Source organism: Tursiops truncatus, chromosome 3 (assembly GCF_011762595.2).
Source record: "Tursiops truncatus isolate mTurTru1 chromosome 3, mTurTru1.mat.Y, whole genome shotgun sequence".
NCBI lineage: Eukaryota > Metazoa > Chordata > Mammalia > Artiodactyla > Delphinidae > Tursiops > Tursiops truncatus.
In genome coordinates this window covers 56,202,738-56,220,018 of record NC_047036.1, presented here as the reverse complement: position 1 = coordinate 56,220,018, position 17,281 = coordinate 56,202,738, and the positions used below count along the sequence as shown (strand labels likewise).

The 17,281-nt window shown below is 43.0% G+C and overlaps 2 protein-coding genes across 9 annotated transcripts in view; one reads left to right on the top strand and one right to left on the bottom strand.

Annotated features, from left to right (window-relative positions):
- MRPS27 (mitochondrial ribosomal protein S27) overlaps positions 1 to 17,281 on the top strand; it is a 126,586-nt gene that overhangs the window by 90,824 nt on the left and 18,481 nt on the right. For 2 of the 8 annotated variants that reach the window (XM_019929879.3, XM_019929882.3), the window contains exon 11: positions 1,054 to 2,277. In XM_019929879.3, coding sequence (XP_019785438.2) covers positions 1,054 to 1,293 — 240 coding nt within the window. In that variant the 3' untranslated portion in view covers positions 1,294 to 2,277. Of the gene's footprint in view, positions 1 to 1,053; positions 2,278 to 3,446; positions 7,166 to 9,386; positions 9,515 to 9,778; positions 9,973 to 10,291; positions 17,016 to 17,281 lie in introns of those variants that run through there. The other 6 variants (XR_012330722.1, XR_012330720.1, XR_002175314.3 and 3 more) reach the window with 6 other exon arrangements.
- The window catches only part of MAP1B (microtubule associated protein 1B), a 94,035-nt gene continuing 87,659 nt past the window's right edge, over positions 10,906 to 17,281 (bottom strand). Inside the window, exons 6-7 of the mRNA XM_019929877.3 lie at positions 16,490 to 16,728; positions 10,906 to 15,365 (exon numbers count right to left, since the gene is read on the bottom strand). Coding sequence (XP_019785436.1) covers positions 15,210 to 15,365; positions 16,490 to 16,728 — 395 coding nt within the window. The 3' untranslated portion in view covers positions 10,906 to 15,209. The remainder of the gene's footprint in view (positions 15,366 to 16,489; positions 16,729 to 17,281) is intronic.

Below are 17,281 nucleotides of genomic sequence, written 5' to 3'. Positions count from 1 at the left end.
TCCTTGGCCTCAAACCAGGTGGGAAGTGATATCAGAAAGAAAGAATTCTCATTTTACGCTTCCTTTTCTTCCTGGTGCCTGATTTTTGTTAGTCCCAGGTAATCTCTTTGGGGGCTCATTTTTGTGGCTGACCTGTCACACCAGACGTCTGGCCACTCCTTGAAGCCCGTGGATCCTTCCCACCTTCCAGCCCCTGCTGTTAGAGCAGGCCTCATCACCTATGCCAGTAAACTGCACTTGTTTTGTGGAACATGGGGTGTGTCATATATGCTAAGTCTGGGGCCATAAGTGGGTCTCTGATGATCTACATCTTGAAGCACTTAAGTAGATTAGTGTTTTTAGTACTTTACTTCTCCAGAAATACAATACTGACCAAATCGAGCTGCCGTTTCAGATGGAGCCATAAGTAGTCAGGCTGTCAAGGCTGACCTGCAGTGAAGCACAGCACGTGGAGGCTTATAATAGCGCAGGCACTCATGGGAGCTGTTTAGCATGCCGTTAGTAAGAAAGCGTTGACATGAATTCCATCTGTTGAAAGGAATACTGCTTAGGCAAACATTTATCCCAGTAATTCTACAGGAAAAGCTATGGATGAACTTGCTCCATTTTATCAGCTGCTTCTGCCATTTTGTTTCCATCTTAGGGTTCTTTGTTCTTGGAGTTTGCTGCTTGGTTTGGTGCAGGTCAGAGTGGAAATGAAGGTTTCTTTTCTTGTGCAGTGTTTGTGGTCTAAAACAAGAAATTACACAGGGAGTCACAGCATATGGAGTTCCATTTACCGTTTGTGAGTGAAGGGGAAGAAATGACATGTGGTGCATCTTAGCAGAATTGCTGGGCTGAAATTAAAAAAAAAAACAGCAAAAGCTAACAGTGCCTGGATGAAAGGCAGCATGACAGGCTCCCAATAAAGTACCTTCTCCTGTGAGCAGAATGTGTGGAGATTTTGTAAGTGACTTAACCTCTTCTCTTTTCCTCTTTGTATTCTTTACCTACCTGCCCCTCCCACATCTTTTTTTTTTTCTTTTTTTTTTTTTTTTCCTTTGTTTCCAATAGGCCTTACATTCTAAGCTACAGGCTCTGGGCAAAGTTGAGTCAGAAAGCCTTCTGACCCTGACCACCCAGCTTGTCAAGGAACAGCTCCCTACCTGTGAAGCAGAAGACATCGCTGCCTACGAGCAGAAGCTGCAGCAGTGGCATCTGGATTGGGTACATTTGATTCAGAGGGAAAAGGAGCAGAGGGAGAGGGCCAAGCAGGCACAGGAGGCTCGAAGAGCAGCAGAGGCATCTGCCTAATTAGGGGCCACAGGAACTTCACAAGAGCCCATCTCAGGATCCACAGTGACCATGAGGGCAGCCTCAGTGTCCTGCATCCACCTTCTCCTGTTCTTAAAGCAGACCCCCTAAGGTACAGAAGCCACGCTGTTCACATGTCAAGCCACGTGACCACCCACCCGGATGCCAAGAAGACTGGAACCATGAAAGTGGCAAATGGTCAGACTGAAGCCACTAGCTAAATACCTTAAATAAGGGCTCTCGACGCTTATAGTGGAATTCTTGGGGGACAGGGATCAATTTTGAAGACTGAAAATCCCTGATACCTAGCGATGGTGGTGGGAGAAGCCTTGACTGAAGAATCTGGTCTCAAGCACAAGCTTTTGAATGGTCTCTGTGTCCCCAGCCAAGGCCACCTGCAGGTCCTGAGACCTTGTCCCCTAGTCTCCTCTCGCGTGCAAGCTCTCAGCCTGAGCTGGGTATGGGATGCCCGCACATCCCCACTTTCCCCTCCCAGACCTGAACTGGGAGAAGTTCAGTACAGGAGCAAACACAAGACCTACTGGCTCTCAAATTTCAGGGACCCCCGGTGGCATTTTTAGCATGTGAGGGCTTTTGAGGAGAGAGCTAGCCCTAGCTCTGAAGCTTCCGTGGCTTGACTCCCCATCATGTTGCGGTAACTTTCTTACAAAGCATTGTCTCAGCCCCTCATCAAGTAGGTAAAGTGAGCCTTCTGTGTACACACATGAACACACATACAATTTGTGAACACAAGTTTCAGTTAGCAATTGGAGAAAATGAGAGATGGGTTGGGGCTTGCAGTGCATAGAAGACATGACTGATTGTAAAACTGCCAGGAGGTGGAAATTTTCTCTCTGGGGTTTCTCTGTGGAAGGGGTCAGTGGCCGCTCTTGCTTGCTGTGTAATTTTGCCCTCATGTGTAGTGGTGTACTTTTATGCAGGATTGTATCAAGAACCTGTGGAAATAAATGTTCTAGGATCGTTTGGTGTATTCTTCATCTTTGGGGGAGGGGAGGGAGGAGTAGGGAGTTTCATCGTCATTATAGTCACTATGATTTTGAGCAACATATTTTCAACCCTCCTTCTCCAGTAGACTGTGGCATGTGTAATAATAGTAATAATCACCACAACCACTAACTTGTGTTCAGGACTCGCTGAGCTCCAGCAGCCCTATGAGTGAGCTGCTATTACCCTATTTTTGAATAAGGAAACTGAAACTAAGTAACTTACGTGGGGTCAGGCTCCCACTGCTTCTCACCCTGCATGTTCCCTTCATACATACCTGCAGTCCGTATCCAACACAGGGCCTGAGTCTTACTTAGGAAGAGGGTTATGACCAAAAGTTGGTTCTGACATTTTGGTTTATCAAGGGCAGGACTTTTTCAGCCCTTATTATACCAAGAGGCAGGTTCAAGATACATCAAAAGATGCCTTTTGCTCAGTAAATTAACAACCATCACACATGAAGCATCTGGTTGATATTTCAGCTCATAGTTTCGCCTGCATTTTCCTCCTTGTCTGTGCCTGTGGCACTTTACTTCCAGGCTTCAAGAGACCACTTCACTGTGCTGCTGCCCAGCAGGAGTTTCCAAGCTCTCCACGCCCGGACTTCTTCCACACATGTGCCCGCATCTCTCTCAGGAACTCTCGAGAGTCTTTCCCCACCATCTACTCCCCTTTCCCCAGGCTCTCCTCCCCTGAGCTATAGGATACCCTACCGCCCTCCTAGATGGTGAGAGCTGACCAGAGTTGTCCTTGGTCTTTTCACCAATATCACCGTCTGTATTTCTTCCACGTGGATGGAGAAACTGCTGTCAGTACCCTGGCCTCTGGGGATGACCTGAACTGTAACAGATGACCTTCCCTCTAGCTGACCTGCCATAGTCACAGCCAGACCTCCAGTCTCGTATCACTAATCCAAGCTCTTACAGCCTGAAGTCGCATTCTCCCAGTCTTCCCTTTCTCTCATCATGTGACTCCCGCTGAACCAGCTCTTCCCTGTACTTTCTGCCTGCAAACCCTTAGCCTTAACCCTGTCACTCAAATCCTCAATCTCCAGAATTCAGACCCTGCTTGCCTGCCTTCCAGTCTGGGCCCCATGGTTGGCCATCCCACTGATGCATCTCTAATTTCTTCTCATTCCCTTTATCCAGGCCCACTTGCCGTCCACAGACCTGTATCCTTGGAGCCACCTGTTATGGGTTGAATGGTGTCCACCCACCACCACCAAGGAAAAAATATGTTGAAGCCCTGACCCCAATGCCTTAGAATCTGACCTTAGCTGGAAATAAGGTCTTTACAAAGATAATCAAATTAAAATCAAATTATAAAAAGGAGAAATTTGGACAAAAGATAGATATGGAAGGAAGACAAGGTGAAGACACATGGGCAGAAGATGGCTACCTGAATGGAGTGGTGCATCCACAAGCCAAGGATTGCAAGCCAACAGCAGAAGCCAGAAGAGACAAGGAAGGATTGTCTCCTGGAGCCACCAAAGAGAGTGTGACCCTGCTGACAGCTTGATTTTGAACTTCTAGCCTCCAGTTCTGCTTTTTTAAGCCACTCAGTTTTTGGTACTTTGTTACAGCAGCCCTAGGAGACAAACACACCGCCACTTGTTCTCTGTCTCCTTGCTTCTGACCCACTAAGTTTGACATACAAAGTTGTAATGTCAGGCTGATTCCTCTACAGATTTACAGCTGTCCTCTTCAACTTAGTTCTTTCATTTCTCTTACTGACTCTCATTTTTACCTCAATAGCTTCTCTATTGGGTCTGCTTAAGCCCTAGACCCTTGCCCCACCAGAACTGTGAGCAGCTGTTCCTGCCTCCTGCTTTATCAAGAAAATTTAGGCCACATGATACAACCTCAGTCTCCCTTGTTTCTGCCTTAACAGCTCTCTCCTTTCCTGTTCTCTCCATCATCCCTTCTACTTCAAAGTGATAGGTGTCCCCGCCCTCCTTTCCAAGGTTAGGCTCTTCACTTGTGACCTGATTCCTTACCTGCCTGCCTGTTCCAGAGCCATCTTCTCTTTCCATCTTGCATCGTCTCTACAGATTTCTTCTTCCAAGCCTGCAATCTTATTCAAGACTTCCTTCCCTTTTAGAAACAAAAAAGCCTTTATCCTGCCATCAGTCAAGCTCCTACCCTGTCCCTCCTTCCTTTTGTCTCCAAACTTCTTAAAAGGGTATCTCCACTTACTGGTTCGTTGCTGGTTCATTAGACCCTGAGAATTTGGCTTTCACTCTGCTGCATACCAACTGCAATGATTCTTTCCCCTCCGCTCTGTTCAGCAGCACTGATCACTCCCTTAGAAGCTTGGTGACTACAGCACACAGACTCTCTGTTCTGGCGCTGCTCTCCTGCGCTCACAGGCCTCTGTGTGGCACATACTATATGCTGGGCACTGTACTAAGAACTGTTGAGTTTACACAGATGAGTGCACGATAGACCCTACCCTCAAATAACTTATATTCTAGGGAGAGAGAGGGGGCAGGCACATATGCACCTATCATGCTTCATGCATGATGGTTAATTTACTGAGCAAAAGGCGCCTTTTGATGTATCTTGAACCTTCCTCTTGATATAATAATGGAGTGGTTGAAAAAGCCCTGCCCTTGATAAACCAAAAAGTATCATTAGAGACACAAAGTGATATGGGTGTTCACAGCAAGAGCACTTCAAGCCCAGAGATGGGAAAGCTCTAATGAAGGGAAAGCATCATCACCTGCTTTGTGCTTTAGTTAGTCACGTAGGTCTGCCTCAGGCTGTCTTGGGGTAGAGATGGTCCTCTTCTTCCCCATGGAGTCGTGTAAAGTAGGTGTTCAAGAGAAATTAAGTGGCACTGGAATGAACCCACACTCACCCTGCGCGTCCCCCGCTCCCCCACCAAAAAAGGAAAAAGAAATAGAAGAAAAAGGCAGAGTAGTGGAAGAAGAAAAAACAATTACGAGGTACACATACCTTGCTCTCCTCTTCTTGGGGCTGTGTTGCGTTGGCACCAAACTTTGCCTTTTGTTTTCATACCTTCTAGCTGGCTGTGGACATCAGATATGTGTGTGGGAAATTTGTCCATTTTACAAATAGAGGCCTTGAAAACTGGTTTATCAAAGTCGTTTTTTCACTCAATGAAATAACATATTAGTGAGTCCAGGGATGCTGCTAAACCTCTTACAGTGCATAGGGCAGCCCTCATAACAAAGAACTATCTGGTCCAAAATGTCAGTGGTGCCAAGCTTACAAACCCTCGTCTAGGGTATACGAGCCAGGCAGCCACAGGAATTTTTGCAGTGATGTACATTAGTTGTTTCTTGTCTAACTGTATATGAGTATAAAATATGCAGTGATAGAGGGTGGGCCATTATCCTTCCTCAGAAAAGTCCATATGGAAAAGGATAAATGGTGATTTATATGATTTTTTTCTTTTTTTTAATTGAAGTATAGTTAATTTACAATGTTGTGTTAGTTTCTGGTGTACAGCAAAGTGATTCAGATATCTATATATTTTTCCATTATAGTTTATTACAAGATATTGAATACTGTTCCCTGTACTATACAATGGGACTTTGTTTATCTGTTTTATATGTAGTAGTTTGTATCTGCTAATCCCGAACTCCTACTTTACCCCCCCGTCCCTTTTCCCCTTTGGTAACCATTAGTTTGTTTCCTATGTCTGTGAGTCTGTTTCTGTTTTGTAAACAAGTCCATTTGTATCATATTTTAGATTCCACATATAAGTGATATCATATTTGTCTTTCTCTGTCTGACTTATTCTACTTAGTATGATAATCTCTAGGTCCATCCATGTTGCTGCAAATGGCATTATTTCATTCTTTTTTATGGCTGAGTAGTATTCCATTGTGTGTGTGTGTGTGTGTGTGTGTGTGTGTGTGTGTGTGTGTACACCACATCTTTATCCATTCATCTGTCAGTGGACACTTAGGTTGCTTCCATGTCTTGTCTGTTGTAAATAGTGCTGCTGTGAACACTGGGGTACATGTATCTTTTCGAATTTGAGTTTTTCCAGATATATGCCTAGGAGTGGGATTGCTGGATCATATGGTAACTCTACTTTTGTTTTTTAAGGAACCTCCATACTGTTCTCCATGGTGTCTGCACCAATTTACATTCCCACCAACAGTGCAAGAGTGTTTCCTTTTCTTCACACCCTCTCCAGCATTTATTGTTTGCAGACTTTTTGATGATGGCCATTCTGACTGGTGTGAGGTGATACCTCATTGTAGTTTTGATTTGCATTTCTATAATAATTAGCGATGTTGAGCATCTTTTCATGTGCTTCTTGGCCATCTGTATGTCTTGTTTGGGGAAATGTCTATTTAGATCTTCTGCCCATTTTTTGATTGGGTTGTTTGTTTTTTTGTTATTGAATCGTGTGAGCTGTTTGTATATTTTGGAAATTAATCCCTTGTCGGTCGCATCATTTGCAAATAGTTTCTCCCAGTCCGTAGGCTGTCTGTGATATATATGGTTTGCTACCTGGGGGTATGTAGCTGGAACCAGGAGTCTTGAGTTCCACAATGAAGCTGCTTCCTCCCCTGAGTCAGCGGAACCCGACACCATTGCACCCAGTCGTGTGGCTGAGGAAGGGATGAAGTTTTGGCTTTAGTGAATCAGGGAAAGGAGTACTTTTTAACAAACATAGTTATGTCAGAAAGTTGCCTTTTATTCTAAATAACTTCTTCACTTGAAAATAACCTTTTCTTTCCTCATTGATTTGGCCTTTTCACTGACATTGCATGCTGCCATGAGGATGTTATTACCTGTATGGTAACAAGGAAGTCCAAACAAAGGATGGTGGCAACGCCTCTGAGAGTGTGGCAGTTACCACCAGGATCTTTGTTTAAAACAAAACAGTGAGTGACACTTAGGTTTTGTGTTTATTATACATGAATGTGATGATTCCAGATCTGAGCTGGACATGTTCAGAAAATGGTTTGTTCTTTAAAAAAGAAGTGTCTGAAAATAAGTTCCATTATGGGCTTTAAATGCTAGATCAAGGACTTTGGGGAAGGTTTATAAAGGATTTATAAAAGGGACATTATATCCTTTGATATACCCAGTGGTAAGAGAATTTGCTTGCCCTTTTGGTTTCCATGATGCTTCATCTCTACAGAGTTCAACATTTTAATTCTTAAAATGCCGAGGTTAATATGCCTAAGATAGTATCTGGAATAGACTCTGCAAGAATGCCCGCTAAGTTTCCTCCAGTGACAGTCTGCTGGGCCACTGTTGGGTGTCAGCGTTTTCCCGGATCTGGTTCACAAGCAATCATGTACCTATCTTGATTACACAAATTATATTTAACAACTGCTCTTTGTGAATGCCCATTCCTACGTAATTTAATCCTAATTAAATAAATCCTCTCTAATCCTTACCGCAACCCTTCAGGGCAGGGATTATTACCCTCATTTTGCAGAGGAGAAAACTGAGACTTATGTGAATTGCCTAGGGCCACACAATAAGTGGCAAGGACAGTGCTTGAACCCATGCTTGTCTGATTCCAAAGCCCCTTTCAAACAACAAGCCCCTATAATCACTGTGCTAACCTGGGACTACGTACGTTCATTCATTCGTTCAGTCATTCAAGAAATATTTATTGAACATCTAGTGTGTGTCAGGAATGGTTAAAATAGTCACTGAGGATACAGAAGGGAACAAAATAGACTAAGATCCCTTCCCTCGTGGTGTTTCTAGTCTACGGAAGGAGACATGTAATAAGTATATAACATGTCACGTGGTGATATGTGATACAGAGACAAAGCAAGGAAGAGGGAAAGAGAGTTCTGGTTAAGTGGTGGAGGTTGCAGCCTAACACAGGGCGGTGAGGGAAGGCTTTCCTGAGAAGATGACATTTGAGAAAAGACCCACGCGGACGAGGCTGAGGATCATGGGGTCGGTCGCCTGGGGAAAAGCGTGGCAGACAAAGACACCAGTGCTGAGGCCCTGGAGGGAACTGTGCCTAGCATGTATGAGGAAGGCCCATGTGGCTGGAGCGGACTGCACAAGGCGCAGAGCAGCAGGATTTGAGGCCAGGGAGACGAGGGGTAAAGGAAAGGACAGGTGGTGAAGACTGCCAGCCCATTAGTAAGGACGCTGGCTTTTACTCTGAGATGAGAACCCATTTGAAGGTTTTGAGCACCGGATGGCATGGTGTAACCTAACATTTTTAGAGGATTATTCTAGTCTAGCTGCTATGTGCAGATATTTGGAGGGCGAGGACAGGAAACAGGAGACCAGTTAGGGGGCTACTGCAGTTATCCAGGGGAGAAATGACTGGCCTGCACAACAGTATTAACAGTGCACGTGAGGAGAAGGGGTTAGACTGGGTGTGTCTTGAAGGTGGAGCCAGCAGATTTGCTGATGGGCCAAGATTTTTGACCTGAGCAACTGGGATGATGTGTGTACCATTTACTGAGGTGGAAAAGCCTAAAAGGAGAAGCAGTCAGGGGAGACCAGGGATTTATTTGAGGGCATGTTAAATTTGATTTGGGATATTTTTAAAGGTCCCTTACTGCACACCCGAAAGGAGCTTTTAATGGACAGCTGAATATATGAGTCTGGAGATCAGAGAAGAGGTACAGACTGGAGATACAAATTGTAAAAGTCATCAGTTGACACATAGCATTTAAATCCATGAGACTGCATTAAAGTAACATGCATTATTGGTTTGAGTCAGGGATAGTCGAATCCATGAACTAGAACTGTGCCTACTTTTTAGAGGTGATTACCCCATGAACGTGGCCTCATAATGATGTTCCATCATCTGTGAAAACATTGCCAGTAACCCCCAGAGAATTAGCCAGAACTGCTCATATTAAAGGAACTGGCTGTGACCAAAACTCAATCTGCCTGTATGGCTCCAGTGAATTTCTAAGACGTACAATATAAGATCAGAGAGGAAATGGTGGGATCCAGGATTATGCAAGAGACCCAAGAATTCATGAGTCAAGTGTGTGTTGAAAGGTCATTGAAGGGACACAGAGAAGCATCTAGAATGAGCAATACATTTATAAAGAGAAAGAAAATGTAGTCATAGTACCTTAACAGAACTTTGTTGATTTGCCTGCAAAATAGGAAAACAGAAACTGAAGAAAAGCTACCTTCAAAGTAGAAAAGGACCAGCTGGAAGGAGATGAACTCGTCACCATCTCCGCCGTGCTCGGTCCCGAGGGAGTGGGATAGAAACACACAGAGGGGTTCAGGTATGGTCAACTCTGGGGCTTCCCTGGGGCTGAGGGGGTCTCCTGGGACACAGGACTTCCCATGCTGAAACCAGGGCAGTCCTGGGCAAAGCAGGATGCGTGGTCACCCTGTGTCCAGGCCAGAAAGACTTCCTGGAACTGAGTAGTTTGGCAGTGGAATAGAAAACAACTTATTTAAATTTAATCTGACAGATGTAATCAAAATCTCTTCGTGATTATTTCCCACCCTGAGTGCTCACATGCTTAACCCTTTAATTTCTGGAGGGATTTCAGAATGCCTTCTGGTACACAGTGACTTCTGATGGGACCGGTCGACCAGCCCCATGGCTTGGAAGCACAGTGTAGGATTAAAAGGAGTGTTTGTAACAGAGGAACATCATTATGACTTCAGACAGCCTGCAGTGGCCTTTTGAGGCCAAAGGACCATCTCTGAGGACAGACAAGACCAGGTACTGGAGGTCTGTTGATCACTCTGTGGGCACGTCTTCTGTGGCGGGAATTGAGGCGCACACACACCACACACACACGGTCTCAGTTTAGACACCATTTCTGGTGCTTTTCCTGTGGTCACCTTCACTCATCCTTGGATTTAGGGAGTCCCAGCCACCGCGTTCAGTTAGGGCAGGACTTATGTTTTGCTCACCTTTAAACCCCCATGGTCTTACCCACTGCTGGGTATAGAGTAGAGGTACAATAATCATTGAATGACTGAGGAGAATTCCTCCTTTTTTTCTTATTATTTATCATCACTTTTCCTAAAAAACTTTTATTTCCTAGGTGTGAATCCAATCCACAGCATATTATGTTATATAGAGCTTACTCTGTAACTGAGCAAGAAACCAAAAAGGAGATAACGTACTGGATATAATGACCGAGTGCGATGACTTTGTAGAGCCCCAGAAAGTCAGCCCTAGGAGGGATCATCCAGTTTGACCATCTTGTCAAATCCTCTCATTTTACAGGTAAGAAAGGGAGTTCCGGATGGATTAAGTGACTGAGGTCACACAGCCAGGTGTGGCAGAGCTAAGATTAAAACCTGGTTTTTGGTTTATATTGTGATTTAGTAGGAAACCCTCCCAATATCCTCCTTCAGATACACTGCTCTGTTGACTTTTTCTTTTTAAGCAGTAATTTTAACTCTTTCTCTGATCTTCCGGTTTCTGTCCTTAGACCCCAAGGTCCTCTAGGGCTTGGCTATAAAGGATAATGAGACAACAGTTGTAGAAATAGTAGCAGGGCCCTCTCAGCAGTTTACCAAAAGCCAGGGAGCCCACTCTGAAAAGAACAAAATCCATCACCCCTTGTGAATGAACCCACCATACACGCCCCAGCCCCCCAACACACCCAACTCAGTAACACACGACAAAAGACAGCACAGCACACACACCAACTTTTGCCACTTTTGTATTTTATTGTGGAACTGAGGTGTTTTTTTTTCTTTTACATCAAATATCCTCAATGGAAGAGGGGATATTGCACACAAATATCATAAAAGCACTACATATTACTTTCACTGGAAACTAATTTTCTACATTAGATATGACTGGATAGGATAGAAGTGATGCAGGATTATAAGACATAATACCATACACAGCTGCAGACTGACACAAACACCATTCAGAACAAGAGAGAGGAGTGGGAGGTGCTTCTCAGCCAGGCTCAAGACCATGTCCTTCCAGGGTGGAAGGAGAAGGGCTGCATGCAGCGCCATAAGCCTGACTCAGTGCCGCAGGGGCGTTCTGAAAAGGGCAGCCCCGGTCTTGATGCCCCATCTCGATGGCTCCTTTTTTGGGGAGCTCCAAATGAGTGCAGAGAAGCTATTTATTTCTTCCCTTCCTTTTCAGTTGTTGATGCTGCCTTTTAAATTAATAAAGTCACAGATTTTTTTTTCATAGTAAATAGTTTTAATACCAGGTGAATAACCTAATTGCTTTCAAAGAAATGCTCACCCCCTAGGCTGCTTTTGGTGTGTTGTTCAGTTGGTTAAAAGATAAAAGCTTACAGTTCCTTTCAGATGGAAACAGGGTCTTTTCTTCTAAATCTGAAGCGCAAAAAAAAAGTTATTAATCTAACTCACAATGTCATTACTGAGCAAGAACCTCCTGTGACAGGTGACTAAAGAGGCAAGAAAAGCAATTTTAGAATTGTAGAGCAGCTCCTGAGAGCTGAAATTTGGTAACAGGGAAAATGGGAAGTGATAAAATTTCCATTAGCAAATGATTAAATCTTATTAAATAAGTACTGGAAAGCTCCTAAACTGTGTAAGCTATTGGAGACACTTAAAACATTCATATACACTGGGGAAACCATTCACTATGATATGTAAGGTTAAGAAAAAAAAAACATTTTTTTTTGGAACACCATGGAAAATGGCATTTAAGGGTTGGGAAGGGAGGGGAGGGTCAGTCACTGTATCCAGCCCCACCACAAGACTGGGAAAGCATGCACAGGGATTGGGTTTTGAGAAAGGGGCTAGAATTAGTTAAAATTGAAAATGGAGGATCATCTCTAACGTTTAGTCTCTGTAGAATTTTAAGAATACTACCAAAAAGTTCATGATCATGAGTGCTATCTCGATGGAATCCCATCATTTAAACAGAGTGTAAATTCCTTTCACTCAAATATTCAATCTATACAATTGGATTAAGTAATCAGTATGAATAAAGCTCCTAGAAGTCTGTGTCAATCTTTAGCTCTCACCATGAATGTACATGGTACATTGTGATGGCTGTTACTAAACTAATCGTGTATTTATGAAACTAGCAAAATTAGGTTAGTCACACAGGTAGGAAAGGTGTCTGGAAGGACAGGAGCAACCTGTAATGTAAATATTGGTGTTCCTGTTATATTCAGGCTCTGTGGTCATCACTGAGAACAATGGATGGAGAAAGGTACTGATCTATTTCATAGGAAAAAGAGCCAGCTGACCAGTGACAGCTTTTGTATATTTTTTCCATTAAATTCCATAGCAAAAAAGAAAAGAAAAAAAAAAGGAGTGGGATAGAATGGTTATAATTGAAGAGTGGCTATAATTTTCCTAAAATGTTTGGTTTTTTTCTTAAAGCAAAATAATGTACATGTTAAATAAATTTAATTTGGGAAATTGGAAAATAATTCCATCTTCTATCAAAGAAAAATCAACCAGAGGTCTGGATTTGGCAAGAAGGCTGGAAATCTGTTTCTCTTCCAATGCATCATGTGAACCAACTTAACTAATTATTAAATAATCACCTTGAGAGTCTTAGGTTGTCTCTTAAAATACCTTTTAAGTAGGTGAGTTTATACTCACTGAAATCCTTTTTTGTCACAATGTGTTTTCCATCGTGTGCTCGTTTTTTTGTACCCTAAATCAATGCGTTGTTCTTAAGGACTTCAAAGAAATAGGGTAATAAATAAAAGCTGCATTTCTAGAGAAGCCTAAAAAAAAATAGAATATTAATTTTTTTAAAAAATTAAACATTTGAAAAATGTAATTCACAGCATTAAGTAGACTGCATTAGGTCCTCGGTGAAGGGACCCGGAAGAAGCATTGTTTAAACCCTCATAGTAGTTAGCAGTGCAAAACACACACTTATCAGACAAAAATAAACTAAAATGTTAATTCTGAAATAAATAACTAACATAGAAAATAAAACGAGGTGATTGTTGACTACTCCATAGATCTTAGAGTCTGCAGGAGACGCAACTCGACAGAGCCCAGCACAGCTGTCACTGAAAAGTTTGACACATCTGAACACTGGGTGCGTTGGTCTGCAACTTGAAACTTAACGTCAGTTTTAATCATGATCTGGCTTCCCAGGTTCATAGTTCAATGATGACAATGATGGAAATGATCTCTGAACTCTACATGATGAACCGTAGGAGTTGGGAATTCATTTGTTTTCAACGTATTTTTCTTTGTTTTTTTTTTCCAAAAAAGAAAATCCCCAAGCAAATTTTTGCTAGGGTTCTTTGAACTTGTCTTGGCTCTTTTACCTCATGGTTGAAGATCTTGAAAGAAGTACGTAGGATACCACTGGGTGATGTACTCGTAAAGGCCTGGAAAAGTAGCCATTCTCCCCCACTCTAAGATAGCACATACTCAGATTTTTGTTATGGGACTCAAGGGGTGGGAGGTATCACTATTCCTGGTAGCGATGGGCTTTTAATAAATATTATTACTGCAATATCAGACTTCAATCTCTCCAGAACTTCAAAAAACATTATTCATTTTTTTTGTCTTACGAAACACTAAAAAAAAAGACTGTCACTTGAAAATTTTCTTTGCATTTTCCTGTAAATGAAAACATTTGTTAAAAAGTTCATCTATGAAAAGTTCTCACATATCTAAAAAAAAAAAATTCTTCTGTACACTTGTTCCCATAATTATGCTGAACTTAATGGAAAATTAAAAAAAAAAAAAGCCAATGTAAGACGAGGGAAGCTAAATACTGTACACTTGCTGAGAACCTCTTCCACCATTAAGATTCACTGTTTTCCCAGTTCTGATCATAGAAGCCGTTTCAGTCTTGAACTTGCAGTAGTAAAGAAGCTGTGAAAGGCTCAACTTGCTTGGCTGAGGGGCCTGAGGTGGTATTCAACACGCAATGCTCAGCATCAGACTGTTGCACCAATCAGGTAAGCTCCTAGTACCCCTCCCACGCGCACACACATGCTCCTTTAACTGGAGTATCTATAATCCTACACGGATGTTTTATAAACTCGCTGTCTCACATTAAAAAATAAGTGCATCAAGTATCTTTGTACATTCAAGTCACTTCCTAAGGCAAATTGTCTACCGTATATACTCCCAACTGCTTTGGTATTTGCTTGTTTATCGGGGTGGACTTGGGTGTCTCCACATGCAGGTTAATTGACTCAGAGTGGACTAACTGGGTGCACAGATGCTGGGAGCATGCCTTAGATCAATCTACTCGTGTGTTTGAAGAGTCTGAGAGTTCTGAATGGGGTTCAAACCACTTGCATGTCCAGTCTACACTCACTACGTTTTGTCAGTGTGCAGCCTTCAAGCTGAAGGAGCTTATTTAATTAAGGCGTGAAAAATCTCACATGCCCTCATTACAAGTTTTGTTCTTTTCCGTTTTCTTCCAGCCAACTTGTTTTAGGAAATTAAGACCGTTTTTGATGACTCAGACTGACACAAGTTGCAAACTTTGCCTGTGCAAACTACAGAATAGACAATGCAGATCTAACTGATGGTTATTTTCTCTTCTCTGCCCCACCCTGCTCTCTCTTTCTCTCTGGTATCTCACCAGCATTCTCTACCATTACATCTCCTCCTCTTGCATTCTTTTTCTCTTTCTCATTTTCTCTCTCTCTCTCTCTGTTCTGCGTTCCCTCTCTTTTGTGCGTGCGCGCTCTCTCTCTCTTTCTCTCTCTAAGACAGATGCCTCTACCTAGCAGAAATCAGTTGGGTTTGCTAGTGCATGGTTTCCAAATGTTCAGCAGAGATGAACTGGGGTAGGTAATTTTGCAGTAACTTGAACCCTAGTGTGGGAAGACTGCTACTTCCCTTAGCAATCAGCAAAAACTGAGAAATATTAGTGACTTGTATCACCATGACACAGTATAGCGTTTGGCAGGTAACAGTTCAGCGACTTATTTAGGTGAATTGACTTTTGTTAGAAAAGGTGGTTTCAAACTGAAGAATTTCTGGAAACAAAGTTCAAACCCTGTGGTGCGGCTGGTCTGGTTGTTACAGTTCAATCTTACATGCAGGGAAGGACTCGTCTTGCATAACCACGGTACTGCTGCTTGCTAAAACCATGATGTTGAGCTCCTGCTGTTTCTCATGGGTCTCCTGGTACCATTCCCTCATCACTTCCGAGTCATGCGTTGGGATCAGGGTCACCTGCAGGGAGAGAAAAAACAGCTGCTGAAGAGCAGAACCGGAAATCGGATGAAAAACAAACAGAACAGCGAGGTATTAGACCATTAGAAAAAGAAGGGCAAAGACAAAAATCTTCTATTGTCCTTAGGAAATTCAAAGAATTTTTCAACTTAACGTTTTCTAGGAACCAGAATAAAGCTGCCAAAAAATCAGTTTTTCTGTGGGAGCTGAACACTGGAACCAAAAGCACGTCATGACTAGCTAATCAGTTTATCAATGAGTCGTTGGTTTTTCAGTTCTTTAGTGTTAAGAGAAGTGCTTCGGTTAAGGTGGAATTTCTTGTATTTCCTTTAACATAACTGATCCTAAGAACAAACGTTTGTATCTTTAATTTGTGTGTGTGCTTAGGGGCAGAGGAGTTGGGTGGGTAGGCGGGCACTGGCTTGAACAGTAAAAATTCCACCTCGTATTCAGTAAGAGGCCACTGGGTGTTTCTCATTAGATTTCATATGATGAAATAACCAGCATTTCTATTCAATGTTATGCAAGCACAGTTTACTGAATGACTGTACAAAACCATAAGGAAAACTTAGATAAGCAAAAACCATAGCTGACATAGTATAAAGAGTGGTTCGTGCCTAGTTATGATGCTTGGGAGCCGGGAGTATCCTGCCGGGGACCATTTTCAGCAGTGCCCCTCCTGCAGCATCTCACTGGACAGCCGATTTTCTAAACGGCCATATTCCAAGCTTTGGTCTACTTGTGAAGCACAAAGGAGTAAAGACAAGTCCTCATCCGCATCACATGGAAATATGACCACTTGGTTACACTGGTTAATATTCTTGGTATATTAGGGTGAAGGGCAAGTAATCTTGGTCCCATTTTGCAGATAAATGTATTATGCTTTAGGGTGGTAAAGTGGCTTTCCTCCAAGTCCCTGGTGGCTGGTGGTAACAAGAATACTTTCAGACCGCCTTCTGTGTGTTAAGTCCACTTTGTCCTCAGGACAGTTTATATGTGGCAGACCCCCCGGGGTACCTCAGGTGGATCCACAGTCATAATGGTGCCTCATTAAACATGATCCCTTCCCTCTGCCTCTGGACACAGCTCCATGTGCAGTGCGGACACTGTCCTGGAGCTCTTACCTGCATGTTGCTGCCCCACTGGGCCTTCCCTTCCAACAAGGCGTCCAGGACAGCCCGGCTGGGCTCCTCAGCAGCGGGGTCATTCCCACTCACCACGTAGTAGGACGACCTCACTCTCTTGAAAAATTCAACATCGACGTTCTTACTATTGCTGTGGTTGGGAATATAGCACAGGTCCAAGTACACAGGAGGGCCTGGAGGCACAGCTGAGGGCTTGGATGTCTTGGTGTTTCCTGGCCCTTCAGTAAATGAACAAAAATAAAGAGAAAGCCGGGGTCACAGGAATGCGAAGAGACCCATCTGTCCAGTACACCTTCCCTACTCCTTCCCAAGAAGGTCCTCTAGGACGTGGGGAGGGGGTACTGGGCATTCCCCTCTCTCATAGAGGGCATTTAACACTGGCAGTTTGAGAAAATATGACCTGGTTGTTTACCATCTCAACAGGAGAACTGAAGAATGGAATGTTTCCCTTTGTGGACAACCCATTAGGAAGAAGAGTTCAGGCCTTCCTCAAAGATGGAACTAGGTAAGTAACACTCCTTCTGAAAGAGCTACTAATGTGCATTTTAATTTGAAAAGTGGTCTAAGAAACAGATTTCTAAAGGACAAAAGAAAATATCTGCATTTGGTAAAACACAGTTAAGCAATCTTTGTAATCCAGTTAAGATCTCATTTGAAAGCAGTTTTGCCCACAGCTGAATATTATACCCTCACATTCGACCTAGCCAGTGGTCAGATCTTAATTAACATCATATGATTTCCAAGACCCTCAGCACCTCAACCTCATTCATA